The 15404-nt window shown below is 39.2% G+C and overlaps 1 protein-coding gene across 1 annotated transcript; it reads right to left on the reverse strand.

Moving 5' to 3' along the window:
• Positions 1-1484: 1484 nt before the first annotated feature.
• On the reverse strand, positions 1485-3632 carry LOC113632468 (uncharacterized). The gene is made up of 3 exons (XM_027129614.1): positions 3187-3632; positions 2735-3097; positions 1485-2624 (listed from the first exon to the last, which is right to left on the reverse strand). Exons 1-3 carry the CDS (start codon positions 3238-3240, stop codon positions 2376-2378), a joined length of 666 nt encoding a protein of 221 aa, XP_026985415.1. The 5' UTR covers positions 3241-3632; the 3' UTR covers positions 1485-2375.
• Positions 3633-15404: the final 11772 nt, after the last annotated feature.

Here is a 15404-nt window from a genome sequence, read left to right on the forward strand (position 1 = left end):
CACGGGTTCGTGCCCCGGTCCGGGAAGATCCCACATGTCGCAGAGCTGCTGGGCCCGTGAGCCAGGGCCGCTGAGCCTGCGTGTCCGGAGTCTGTGCTCCGCAACAGGAGAGGCCACAACAGTGACAGGCCCACATACCGCAAAAAAACAAAACAAAACAAACAAACAAAACCACAATGAATGAGGTATCACCTCACACCTGTCAGAATGGCTATTGTCAAAAAGACAAGAAATGACAAGCACTGGCAAGGATGTGGAGAAAAGGAAACCCCTGTGCATTGCTAGTGGGAATGTAAATTGGTGCAGCCATTATGGAAAACAGTATGGAGGTTCCTCAAAAAACTAAAAACAGAGTCGCCATATGATCCAGCAATCCCACTCCTGGGCATATACCCAGACAAAACTATAATTCGAAAAGGTATATGCACCCCTATGTTCACAGCAGCACTATTTACAATAGCCAAGACATGGAAACAACTTAAATGTCCACTGACAGACGAATGGATAAGGAAGATGTGGTGTATATATATATATATATATATATATATATATATACACATACACAATGGAATATCACTCAGCCATAAAAAAGAATGAAATAATGCCATTTGCAGCAACATAGATGGACCTAGAGATTATCATACTAAGCAAAGTAAGTCAGAAAGACAAATACCATATGATATCACTTACATGTAGAATCTAAAATATGACACAAATGAACATATCTATGAAACAGAAACAGACTCACAGACATAGAGACAGACTTGTGGTTGCCAAGGTGGGTTGAGGGGGAGGATTGTGAGTTTGGGATTAGCCAGATGCAAAGTAGTATACATCAGATGGATAAACAACAAGGTCCTATATTCAATAGGGATACTGAACTATATGCAATAGCCTGTGATAAACTATAATGGAAAAGAATATGAAAAAGAATATACAGAGATCTATAACTGAGCCACTTTGCTGTACTGCAAAAATTAACACAGCACTGTAAATCAACTATACTTCTACAAAATTTTTTAAAGAAAATATACTAATTAGACCAACATAAAAAATAAAATTAAAATGCCATCATTAAATCAGATGCTAGATTTATTCACATTTATATAAGCTGTTTCATACTTAAAAGGTATATTTTATACCTTTGCTTTTCCTACTTGCCCAAATGCAACTGTCTAGTGAATATAAACTCAGTCTACGTTTTTAAAATTTTTGCTGTGTATGTATACATGTATTTGTATCTAAGAATAATCAGTATTATTTACTATTTTATCCCTTATTTTCATAATTATCACACTATAAAACTATTTAGGCAACTTGATGTTTCACTGAACATGGTTCTGCAACTTTGTTTTTTTTTTTTTTTTTTTTTTTTGCTGTGTGCGGGCCTCTCACTGTTGCGGCGGCCCCTCCCGTTGCGGAGCACAGGCTCCGGACGCACAAGCTCAGCGGCCATGGCTCACGGGCCCCACCGCTCCGCGGCATGTGGGATCTTCCCGGACTGGGGCACAGAACCCGTGTCCCCTGCATCGGCAGGCGGACTCTCAACCACTGCGCCACCAGGGAAGCCCGGTTCTGTATCTTAAAGCTCAAAATTATGAAAACCATTTTAAAGATAGAGGTTCACAGACGCCAGGCTTTTCCTCAAAAACTCAGGTTACCAATGTGGCATTCAGATGCTCCACTGGGTACTCTCAGATCTTGTGACATCTTGTTGCTCCACATCCACAGGTGACTTGGTCACAACACTTGAGTCCCACGCACCAGCTCTCAGCTAAAGGGATGCTGTGGGCTGCACAGCTGATCCAACATCCTCCTGGGGCTCTTTAGAGTGCAACAGCCTGGCCTGCAGCTCCATTGGAAGTTCCTACCTTAACTGGAGAAAGTTCAAGAGGCCTCAGTGAAGGGGCTGCTTCCAGATGTATGGAGACCAACTGGAGTTGTTGGTCCTTCACAGTCAGGGCTTCGGTGAAACTGGCTGCAGGAAGACATACAGCTGCTGCCCTGGCTCCACGGAGTAGAGAGCTTTGCAACGGCAGCCTTGTAGGCCTTCTCATCCAAAGGCTACTGCAGTTGTGCCCTTCATGTTGCTTGTAATTGCTTTGGATTCAGCAACTTCTGTTGGATGGTTGTCTTGCTGCTATTGTGTTTGTTGGTTTTGTGTTCCATACTCCAGCCCAGCTTTCTACACATCGCTATAAGCTGTTGGTTAGGGGCTATAACACTGCTGGGCACGGCTACCCTACCAGAAAGGATCAGCAGCTCTTGGAGTTTTCCCAAAGGCAGTATTGGCGGGCCCTGGAGAGGGCTTTGCCTTCAGCTGCTGTGTGGATGACTATGGGATGACCTATGGCTATTATTTCAGGAGCTTAGAATCATTTCCTAGAGCCACATTCTTGGTCCCAGCAGTTGACCTTTGTAGACCCTTCATTCCAAAGCTGCTGCATTTGGGAACTGGGTTGCTCTGCAGCTCCTTGCTGTATATCTTGCCCAAGAGGCATTGGCAGAGACCTGACCATTATTTGCCGAGGTACATGCTGAAGCTGAGAACAGAGAGGCTCTCTGTTAGTTTGGGAACACCCACCCCCCAAGCTGTTATGACTGAAGCGCGGGCACCTGCTGCCCTAAACCCCCATGATTCAGGTGCATTAGACGCTGTCCTGGGACTACTGTTTCCCTTGGTGATTCTGAGGCTGTTGAGGCAGCTGAAGAGAACATAAGCAAATCATTTTGCTGCTGTCCTTGAAATAGTGAGTAATGACAATGGACCTTCTGCTTCTGTTGCTGCTGCCTCTCCCTGCACAGTACAAACATGGTGCAGAATGAAGGGCCTTATATGCTGGCTTTCCCCTCTCTCAGGCCTGTCCCTCTCAAAACACTGCACAGAAGATGTAGGAGGATGAAGAAGGAGTGCCGATTTGTAGCTGGCAAATGGATAGGCAGGACCAAGTTTACTTCCCACGTCACCTTGGTACTCCAAAGCATAGCTTGGTTCCTTTTTAATACCTGGGACCAGAGTGTCACATGAGCCATCCTGTTGACTGGGAACTCCCTGTGTCTCCAGAGAAGGATAGTCAGCTCTACCCAGCAGAGCCTCCTGGGTGGAAGAGAAGGTCTGTTCAGTGATGTAGTTGGGAGATTCTACCTGGAGGCTTAGAAGTGAATGACCTTGGACAAGGAACTCACATGCTTTCCTAGCAGCAGACGTTCTGTGTCTCTCTCTAGGTGGTAGTTGGGCATTTTTGTTCTGGAACCAGTTCTGAAGAGGATAGTGTTTTATCAAGGTTACTTATCTGGTTATATTCCACAATGTATTTCCATAATGTAGGAGAGGATTCTGTAGTTAAGCCTAGGCTCAGCACTATCACTGACTATCCTCCTGACCTTGAGTAAGACAAAAAATAACGGCCATCTTGCCTGCGGCTGCACATGTGATTATGGAAGTCATGTTGTACACAGTTCCAAAATCCCACCCCCTCCACCATATGTAGTGGTCCTTCTGTACTTGCAAACCTAGGCCTTTCAAAATCTCCCTTCAATCTGTTTGCAACCCTCTGCATTTAGACAAAACTGACTCCCAGCTGTTCTCTAAACCCAGCAAAATTTCCCCACAATTTTTTAATTTTACTCGGGCTGCTTCACCAGAATGAAGTCATGACTGAATATATTCTAAATTATGTTCTTAAATCCATTGTTTTCAAAGGCTACATATAAACAAGCAAGGGACTGAGTCATAATTTGACTGTTTGTTTTATATGTGACCCTAAGTATTTCATTTAACATCTCTAGTCTCTTTTTTAATCCTCCCTAAAATGAGGATGATTATACAGGCCAACCATAATCACTAGGACTTTGTAGGAGGTGGAAATGATAAAATTCTCTTTTGGACAATCCATCCCAATAAGCCATGGTTGCTATAAGGCGGTTAAGAGTCATGCAGCACAGGCCATAGTGTCAGGGGGCCTTTTGTAACTTGCTCACTCCTGGAACTGCACCCCCTCCCACCATCTCCAAGTTCAGAACTGCTTTAGGCCATGAGTAGCACTGAAGCTAGAAAGACGTCTGATACACTCATGATGACTGTTTAAGGCAAAACTCTGGGAACAGTGAACTAGACACCTCCAAACACGCTCTCATTTTCTCTTCACAACTCCACAACACAGATAATTTTACAAAAAGTTGAGTTGCAAGAGTCAATTTATCAAGTGTTACAGAGCCAATTAGAAGGTTGATCTCATGAGGACCCAACTGAAAAACACGTGCTCACTTTCTCTGATCTAACAGACTCCCATGATCCTCCCCGCAGTTGTGCTTGTGTGCTTGCTTCCTGAACACATCGTGGGCACTTTCTCTAAACACATGGAACTCAATTCAATTGAACGTATTTGGACAGCTGTATCTGTGAACTTCCTGTTATAAGTCTCTCTCTCTCTAATAAGTATGGAGGATTAAGAAATGATTAAAAAAGCAGTTTGACCTTGCAAAACCCAAATGATCATAAATCTGAAAATGTATAGTATTAACAGTGTTTAAGTACATTACCTTATTCAGATTTTCTACTTATTGGTATAAATTGTAGAAAATACCTTGAGACAAATGAAAATGAAAAACATAATATCAAAGCTTATTTTCCTTGTAATGTTACCAGTTCATGAAACTTTTATAATATGATTACATCATTACATACATAGTATTTGCCTATACTTGTATCCTCCAAAGCTACTCTTTCATGCCCTTTCTTATTTCCACTAAGATAATTTATTCCTATTGTCAAGCAACCAATTCAATGATCTACAAACCATTATAGAAGAAATATGGAAATTCTTAATTATGTATATAATAAAAAAGTACAACTCTAATGAAATTTCATGCAGCTATTGCCAATCATTTCCAAAAACAATTGTATCAGAGTTCTCCAAACAAAGAGTCATGAAGCACATACATACTAAAGCTGTGAGGTATTGTGCCAAATGCTGGGACACTATCAAACCTAGTCCCTTCTCTAGCACTTCAGACTTGTGTATCCAACTGTTCACTTTCTATCTCCTCTGGGAGGTCTAATTGGCATACTAAGCTTAGTATGTTCAAAGTGAAACTCCTAATGCCTCTGGTAAAAAATGACTCCATTCCCAGGCTACCCTATCCTAAAAGCGACTCCAATCTTTGGTTTGCTTAAGCCAAAATTTTGGAGCCTTCTTTGTTGGATATGCAGTGAGAGAACGCAGAGATCTCCCAGCAAACTATCATCTCCACCTTCAAAATAATGAAAATCTTCCCATTCTCTATACTTCTACAGCCAGCACCCTCGTCCAAACCATGATTGTCCCTATCCCAGATAGATACAATAGATTCTTAACTGATTTCTGCTTCCAGACTTGCCTCATAATAGTCTATTCTCCCATAAAACTCATACATAACATATTCTACCCACATTGAGATGAACAAGGAAAGTGACCAGATATCAACACTTTGTTCTACATGATAAAATGTTATTAAACTTCTATAATTCTTTACATTTTCCATACTGTCTATAAAAAAGACATATCCAGATGCATCAAGAAAAAATGGGAGGCGGCTTCCCTGGTGGTGCAGTGGCTGGGAATCTGCCTGCCAGTGCAGGGGACACAGGTTCGAGCCCTGGTCCGGGAGGATCCCACATGGTGCAGAGCAGCTAGGCCCGTGCACCACAACTACTGAGCCTGCGCTCTAGAGCCCACAAGCCACAACTACTGAGCCCGCAAGCCACAACTACTGAGGCCATGTGCCACAACTACTGAAGTCCACGCACCTAGAGCCTGTGCTCCGCAACAAGAAAGGCCATCACAGTGAGAGGCTTGTGCACCGCAACGGGGAGGGTCCCCACTCGCTGCAACTGGAGAAGGCCCATGCACAGTGACAAAAACCCAATGCAACCAAAAATAAATAATAAATAAATAAATTAAAAAGAAAAAGGGAGAGAACCCAAATCAATAAAATTAGAAATGAAAAAGAAGTTATGACTGACACCAGAGAAATACAAAGGATTGTAAGAGACTACTACAAATAACTATACCAATAAAACGGACAACCTAGAATAGACAAATTCTTAGAAAGGTACAAATTCACAAGACAAATTCTTAGAAAGGTACAATCTCTCAAGACTGAACCAGGAAGAAATAGAAAATATGAACAGACCAATTACTAGTAATGAAATTGAATCAGTAGTTTTAAAACTCCTAACAAACAAAAGTCCAGGACCAGATGACTTCACAGGTGAATTCTACCAAACATTTAGAGAAGAGTTAACATCTATCCTCTGAAACTATTCCAAAAGGTTACAGAGGAAGGAACACTTCTGAACTTATTCTATGAGGCCACCTTCACCCGCCCTGATACCAAAACCAGACAAAGATATCACAAAAATAGAAAATTACAGGCCAATATCATTGATGAACATAGATGCAAAAAGCCTCAACAAAATACTAGCAAACCAAATCCAACAATACTTTAAAAGGATCATACACCATGATCAAGTGGGATTTATCCCAGGGATGCAAGGATTTTTCAATATCCACAAATCAATCAATTTGTTAATATGGTATATCATATTGAAGAATAAAAACCATATGATCATCTCAATAGATGCAGAAAACGCTTTTGATAAAATTGAACATCGATTTATGATAAAAACTCTCCAGAAAGCAGGAATAGAGGGAACATACCTCAACATAATAAAGATCATATGTGACAAACACACAGCTAACATCATACTCAACGGTGAAAAGCTGAAAGCATTTCCTCTAAGATCAGGAACAAGACAAGGAACCCACTCTCACCACTTTTACTCAATACAGTTTTGGAATTCCTAGCCACAGTTATCAGAGAAGTAAAGGAAATAAAAGGAATCCAAATGGGAAAGGAAGAAGTTTGCAGATGACATAATACTACACATAGAAAATCCTAAAGATGCTACCAGCAAACTACTAGAACTCATCAATGAATTCCATAAAGTTGCAGGATCCAAAATTAGTATACAGAAATCTGCTGCATATCTATACACTGACAATGAAATATCAGAAAGAGAAATTAAGGAAACAATCCCATTTACCACCATATCAAAAAATAATACCTAGGAATAAAACTACCTAAGGAGGCAAAAACTTGTACTCCTAAAACTATTAAGACGCTGATGAAAGAAACTGAAGACCACACAAACAGATGGAAAGATATACTGTATTCTACGATAGAAAGAATCAATTTTATTGAAATGAACATACTACCCATGGCAATCTACAGATTCAATACAATTCCTATCAAAATACCAATGGCTTTTTTCACAAAACCAGAATAATTTTTTAAAACTATTTCTTTTTTCTAAATTATTTTATTATTCTTCTTTTATTTATTTTTATTTTTTGGCCATGTTGTGCAGCACATGGGATCTTAGTTCCCCAACCAGGGATTGAACCTGCAACCCCCTGCACTGGAAGCGTGGAGTCTTAACCACTGGACCACTGGGGAAGTCCCTAGAATAATTTTTAAATATGTATGGGAACACAAAAGACACCAAATAGTCACAATGATCTTGAGAAAGAAAAACAGCTAGAGGAATCAGGCTCCCTGACTTCAGACTATACTACAAGTAATCTGAACAGTGTGGCATTGGTACCAAAACAGATACATAGATCAATGGAACAGGACAGAGAGTCCAGAAATAAACTCATGCACTTATGGTCAATTAATCTATAACAAAGGAGGCAAAAACATACAATGGAGAAAAATCAGCCTCTTCAATAAGCAGTGCTGGGAAAACTAAACAGCTACATGTAAAAGAACGAAATTAGAACATTCTCTAACACCACATACAAAAATAAACTCAAAATGGATTAAAGCCTAAATGTAGGACCAGATACTCCCAGAGGAAAACATAGACAGAACACTCTTTGACATAAATTGCAGCAATATTTTTTTGGATCTGTCTCCTAAAGTAAAGGAAATAAAAGCAAAAATAAACAAATAAGACCTAATTAAACTTAAAAGCTTTTGCACAACAAAGGAAACCATCAACAAAACAGATTGAAAAGATAACTTACTGAATGGGAGAATATATCTGCAAATGCTATGACTGATAAGGGATTAATATACCACTTTTACGAACAGCTCATACAACTCAACATCAAAAAAAAAAAAAAACAAACAACTCAATTAAAAAATGGGCAGAACAGAAGACATTTTTCCAAAGAAATGCAGATGGTCAAAAGACATATGAAAAGATGCTCAACATCACTAATCATCAGGGAAATGCTAATCAAAGACACAATGAGATATCACCTCACACCTATCAGAATGGCTATCATCAAAAAGAACACAAATAACAAATGTTGGTGAGGATGTGGAGAAAAGGGAACACTTGTACACTGCTGGTAGGAATGTAAATTGGTGCAGTCAGTGTGGAAAACAACATGGGGGTTTCTCAAAAAACTAAAACTAGATCTACCATATGATCTAGCAATTCCACTCCTGGGTATATATCTAAAAACCCAAAAACATTAATTCGAAAAGATACATGCCTCCCGATGTTCCTAGGAGCATTATGTATGACTGCCAAGATATGGAAGCAACCTAAGTGTCCATCAACAGATGGATGGATAAAAATGTGGTGCGTGTATACATACACACACACACACACACACACAATGGAATACTACTCAGCTAAGAATAAAATTTTGCCACTTGCAGCAACATAGATGGACTTGGAGGGCATTATCCTAAGTGAAAGAAGTCAGAGAAAGACAAATACTCTATGATATTAATCATATGTGGAATCTAAAAAATACAGCAAACTAATGTATATAAAAAAGAATCAGACTCGTAGATATAGAGAACTTGTGGTTATCAGTGTGGGGAGGAGGAGCAATACAGGAGTAGAGGAGTGGGAGGTGCAAGCTATTCAGCATAAAATAGGCTCAAGGATGTACTGTACAACACAGGGAAGATAGCCAATATTTTGCAATAACTGTAAATGGAAAGTAACTTTTAAATTGTATAAAAAATTTTAAAAATAGCTGCATATCAACAAAAGCACATATGAATGCATAGCTTTCACTATTTCACTTATATCAATTTCATACACTTTGCACTGTAGTTCTGCCAGTTATTTTCAAATGGTAAAACTAGGGTAAGGATTGTCTTCAAATGTCTGATTGGGATGCACAATTCATCATTAGTAAATGTATGTTCTTATTCTTCTTCTCTTCATTTTGTTCCTTTTATTTCACAATGACCACTTTAATTGGAGATCATGAAAAATGTATAAGTGGAAAGAGAAAAGCATTGGGGAATACCGGTAATATCTAGAAAAAGATGGTTAACCGTTCGTAAAAGATATTTTTAAAGTACAGCCCTACCTCATACCTATTCATAATAAAACTAACAACGGGTTAAAGGCCTATCTTTAAAATTATGATGAAAAAAATGAGATTTATGGGCTTCCCTGGTGGCGCAGTGGTTGAGAGTCCGCCTGCCGATGCAGGAGACATGGGTTCATGCCCCGGTCTGGGAAGATCCCACATGCTGCAGAGCGGCTAGGCCTGTGAGCCATGGCCACTGAGCCTGTGTGTCCAGAGCCTGTGCTCCGCAGTGGGAGAGGCCACAACAGTGAGAGGCCCACGTAGTGCAAAAAAATAAATAAATAAAATGAGATTTATGATCTTCAAGGTAGGAAAAGATTTCTTTAGTCTAACAAAAAGTCACACATTATAAAGGGAAAAGACTGATGAAAAGATGCTCAGCCTCAATTGTAATTGAAGTAAACCAGCTCACATGCATCTGATAATTAACAATTTAAATGTGTGTGGGTGATATGGGGGAAGAATGACAAAGATGAAAGGAAACAGGACACTAGCGTCAGGGTTAGTATCAACTGTTAGAACCATTTTGGAAGTACTTTTATTATACACAATCAAATTCAAAATGTAGCATACCCTTCACAGCAATCAAATAAAGGGCATTTGAAAACCGTAGGAAAGTTCTGTAGTGAGTTTATATATGAATGATAAAAACAATAACAAAAAACAGGATTCAACTATATGCTGTCTACGAGAGACATATTTTAGATCTAAGGACACACATTGGCTCAAAGTGAAAAGATGGAAAAAGATATTCCATGTAAATGGTAACCAAAAGAGAACAAGGGTAGCTATACTAATCAAATAAAATATACTTTAAGTCAAAACCTGTTGTTAGAGACAAAGAAGGACATTATATAATGATAAAAGGGTCAATTCACCAAGGAGATATAATAATTTAAAATATTTATGCACCAAACTTCAGAGTTCCCAAATATATGAAGCAAATATTGACAGACTTGAAGGGAGAAATAGGCAACAACATAATAGTAGAAGACTTCAATGCCCCACTTTCAATAATGGATTAAAAAAACCCAGAAGATCAATAAGGAAATACTGGACTTGAACAACACTACAGACTAATTGAACATAACAGTCATATATAAAACATGCCACCTAATAGAGTACACATTCTTCTCAGCTACACACGAACACATCACATGTTAGGCCACAAAACAAGGTTTAACAAATTCAAGAACCCTGAAATTATACAAAGTATATTTTCCAATCACAATGGAATGAAACAAGAAATCAGAGAATCTAAAAAGACGAATGGATAAAGAAGATGTGGCACATACATACAATGGAATATTACTCAGCCATAAAAAGGAATGAAATTGAGTTATTTGTAATGAGGTAGATAGACCTAGAGTCTGTCATACAGAGTGAAGTAAGTCAGAAAGAGAAAAACAAATACCACATGCTAATGCACATATGTGGAATCTAAAAAAATGGTACTGATGAACCTAGTGGCAGGGCAGGAATAAAGACGTAGAGAAAGGACTTGAGGACACAGAGGGGGAAGGGGAAGCTGGGACGAAGTGAGAGAGTAGCACTGAGATATATACACTACCAAATGTAAAATGGATGGCTAGTGGGAAACTGCTGCATAGCACAGGGAAATCAGCTTGATGTTTTGTGATGACCTAGAGGGTAGGATAGGGAGGGTTGGAGGGAGGCTCAAGAGGGAGGGGATATGTGGATATATGTATAAATATAGCTGATACACTCTGTTGTACAGCAGAAACACAACACTGTAAAGCAATTATACTTCAATAATGATATTTAAAAAAGTAAAAAAAATAGGGCTTCCCTGGTGGCGCAGTGGTTAAGAATCTGCCTGCCAATGCAGGGGACACGGGTTCGAGCCCTGGTCTGGGAAGATCCCACATGCCGCGGAGCAACTAAGCCCGTGAGCCACAACTACTGAGCCTGCGCGTCTGGAGCCTGTGCTCCACAACGGGAGAGGCCGTGACAGTGAGAGGCCTGTGCACCGCGATGAAGAGTGGCCCCCGCTCGCCACAACTGGAGAAAGCCTGCGCACAGAAACGAAGACCCAAAACAGCCAAAAATAAATAATTAAATTAATAAATATTAAAACAAAAAAAGCAGACATATAGACCAATGGAACAGAACAGATAGCCCAGAAATAAACCCTCACATGTATGTTCAAATAATTTTTGACAAGGGTGCCGAGACCATTCAATGGAGAAAGATTAGTCTTTTCAGTAAATGGTGCTGGGAAAACTGGATATCCACATGCAAACGAATGAAGTCAGACACTAACATCACATACAAAATCAACTCAAAAATGGATCAAAGAGGTAAATGTAAGAACTAAAACTATAAAATTTCTAGAAGAAAAACGAGGCAAAATCTTCATGTCATCGGATTTGGCAATGATTTCTTACACCAAAAGCACAGGCAACAAGAGAAAAAATAAGTTGGACTACATCAAAATTTAAAACTGTGCATCAAAAGACACAATCCAAAAAAAAAAAAAAAAGACACAATCCACAGATTGAAAAGGCAACCTAAGGAATGGGAAAAAATATCTCCATATCTCATAAGGGGTTAATATTCAGAATACATGGAGCTCCTGCAACTCAACAACATTAAAACAAATAACCTGATTTTTTAAATGGGCAAATGACTTGAATAAATATTTCTCAAAAAAATATATACAAATAGCTATTAAGTACATGAAAAGATGTTTAATATTACTAATTATTAGGAAAATGCAAATCAAAACCATCATGAGATACCACCTTGCACCCTTCAGGATGGCTACTATCAAAAAAAAAAAGAAAAGAACTGTAGTGTTGGCAAGGATATGGATAAATTGGAACCCGTGTGCACCGTCATTGGGACTCTAAAAAGGTGTAACCACTAATAAAAACAGTATGGCAGTTTCTCAGAAATTAAAAATAAAATTACGATATGATCTTGCAATTCCACTTTGGGGCATATACACAAAAGAAGTGAAAGCAGGTACTTGAACAGAAATTTGTACACCCATGTTCACAGCAGCATTATTCACAATAGCCAATTGATCCAAGCAACCCCAGTGTCCATAAATGGATGAATGGACAAACAAAATGTGGTATATACATAAAATGAAATATTATTCAGCCTGGAAAAGAAAAAATGTGACACATGCTACAACACGGACGAACCTTGAGGACATTATGCTAAGTGAAATCAGCCGGTCACAAAAAGAAAATACTGTATGATTCAACTTACATGGGGTATCTAGAGTGATCAAATTTATAGAAACCTAAAGTAGAATGTTGGTTGCCAGGAGCTGAGGGAAGAGGACAATGGGGTGTTATTGTTTGATGAGTGCAGTGTTTCAGTTTTTCAAGAAGAGTTCTGTAGATGGATGGTGATGATGGTAACACAACACTGTGAACATACTTAATGCCACTGAACTGAACACTTAACGGTTTTGACGGTAAATTTTGTTAATGTGTTTTATCATAATAAAGTAATCCAAGAAAATATTCCAGAAATAGAAGACCTGAATCTACTGAATGAATCAAGTGTACTGAAGAAAATTAACTCAGGATGATTAACACCAAGACATATCCTAAAAAATCTATTAGACTATAAAGATAAAAATTCCTCAGTGCTTCCAGGAAAAAAGAATAATTTAAAAGGGTATTTATATAGAATATTGGATTTATAAAAAACATACAAGTTAAGGCAACATTAGCACAGGATTTTCAAGAAACTTAAGGAAAGAACATGTGAACTAAAGATATTATATTGAGCCGAGGGGGAACTGGCCTCCTTACTCAGCTGAGGCTCTTCCTCAGCTGAGGTGCAGAGCAGAACACTGCCCGTCTGGTCTGCAGGTTAGATTTGACCTCCAGCCTCGGTCTCTTTCCGCTCATGACCCTGGGCAAGGCACTTACTGTCTTCCAACTTCTGTTACGTCCCAAGGTAAAGGAGGTAAATGATAACTACCACCCTACATAGGAATTATGACACTCAGAACAAATAATTTCCGGCACTGTCTCCAAGGGGTGAAATGACATGCTTATGGTCACGAAAAGACAGAAAAGGTTTGTCCCAAAGAGATGGATTTTTACAAAACTGGGGCTTCTCTCCCTAATTGTCTTCTGATGCTTCCTGTTGATTGTGGGATTGGGCTCAACCCAGATGAGATTAACAACATTCCCTGCCACATCTCTGCACAAACCGGAGGGTTAACCTCCAGTTTGTGCAGATTATCACTCCACACTATTCTCATTTCCTAGTCTTCATTGAGGAAACATTTATGGGGAATGGGGAGGAAATTACCATTATTTGTGTTTGAGACATTCCTTGACCACTGTCTGGATTTTTGTCCCCATACAGTAACTAATCTAATCCTCACACTCCAGCAAGTTGAAGTGTCTGAGTATTATTACAGGTTGTGAGCTGTTCTCACTGGGCAGTCCCCTCACAGCAGACTGAGAGACTCCAAATCCGGATCGCTGCTTGCACAAAGTGAAGAGGAGCTCTTCATGAAGAAGTTTTAATTTGGAAATTCCAGGGTAATTTTTCCCATTAAGCAATCTTTAGTCTTTGTCGACTGCTTTGGGATTATTTCAGACCAAGTTAGGGAGGCCTGGATCTTTTTCTACTTTGCTGAGCTGATGAAAATAATTAACCTGATGACCACATCACTCAACTCTGATATATAGCAACACCTGGCCAATTTCACTTCATCCACCCACGCATTCCACTCATCTCCTCAACAACCGCCCGCCCCCATTATTCTGAAGTGAATCCCAGACATATCATTTCACTCAAAAATACTTCCATATATATATATCTAAAATACAGAAATCTTTTTTAAACCAGCTCCATGTTGTTGAATATTTAGATTGGTTCTACTTTTTCTTTTTTTCCAGTTTTGAGCTATAGTTGACAAGAAATCCCTTTTAATGTTACCTTTTAATGTAACAAAGAGTTCATCTTTAAATCCCCGAGCCTCTCAGAAAGACCTACTGCCAAATTCCACTGTACAGAAACCACAGACAATTACATCAGTGACATGAGCTGTTCCCAGCCTATAAATCTATGTTTTTTTAAAGATGAAAGCTCAGACCCCTGCAAAACACTAGTACACCAGGTAGGCCGCCTCCCACCAAAGAAACTCACCATTGGAGTCCATATTGAATCTCTAGTCCGGGGTCTTTCGGAGTGAAAAAGTGATGAGCTCTGGAGCAGCAGCAATACGCCCCTGAGGTGCGCAGCTTAAATAGACCTTAGATGCAGCCCCAGACATGGCTCCGCCTCAGACACGCCTCTCAATCACTTTAGTGGAACCACCTTTTCAAAACCCCGCCTAACCCACCTTTTTAAAACCCAGCTTCCATTCATTGATGACCAGCTGAATCTAATTTTCTTATTTAATCTCCATAATACCCTTATAAACTATGTATTATTTTATCCCCAGTTAGACTTGAGAACACTGGGGGCAAAGAGGTTTAGACCAAAGTGAGCCTCTGACCAAGGCAGTGTGACCTCTGACCTCACACTTGTCACCATCATCCTATTATGTTATAGACTATGTTATAGGCTACAGGCCATGTGAGAACAGAAGCTTTGTCAAGCTCACAGATGATCCATATTGCTTTGTATCATTATATCACTGACTAAGGAATACTCAGATCGGAGAGGCCAGAAACTAAGAATGAATAAGGATTATGGACACTACATTATTTGCTAATTCATCTTATTCTTAAAACAACGCTTTGAGATAACCAAAACCTCCATTTTACAGATGAGGAAACTTCAGGCCTTTGGGGTTTTCTTCCCAAATGTGTGGGAGGTTATTTTATACCCTAGGTATGGAAAAAAAAAAAAAAAAAAAACAACATATGCTTGACAGCTGTTTCAGATTAATTCATCTGACTTCAGAAGGATTCACATGTTCCCCCTTTCTATTTAAATAAATCACTACAAATTTATGTGGCAAGCCCAAAGAATAAATCTTTCACACATAACCTTACTTAAATCTTATAG

The sequence above is a fragment of the Aethalodelphis obliquidens genome, unplaced genomic scaffold (assembly GCF_003676395.1).
Source record: "Aethalodelphis obliquidens isolate GAN/ISIS:26980383/991018 unplaced genomic scaffold, ASM367639v1 scaffold37, whole genome shotgun sequence".
NCBI lineage: Eukaryota > Metazoa > Chordata > Mammalia > Artiodactyla > Delphinidae > Aethalodelphis > Aethalodelphis obliquidens.

Coding starts and splice junctions, on each gene's coding strand:
- LOC113632468 (XM_027129614.1), bottom strand. CDS start 3,240: ATGCCCAACTACCACCTAGAGAGAGACACAGAACGTCTGCTGCTAGGA. Junction 3,098..3,186: donor GTCTGCTGCTAGGAAAGCAT/GTGAGTTCCTTG, acceptor TCTTCCACCCAG/GAGGCTCTGCTGGGTAGAGC. Junction 2,625..2,734: donor TCACTATTTCAAGGACAGCA/GCAAAATGATTT, acceptor ATGGGGGTTTAG/GGCAGCAGGTGCCCGCGCTT.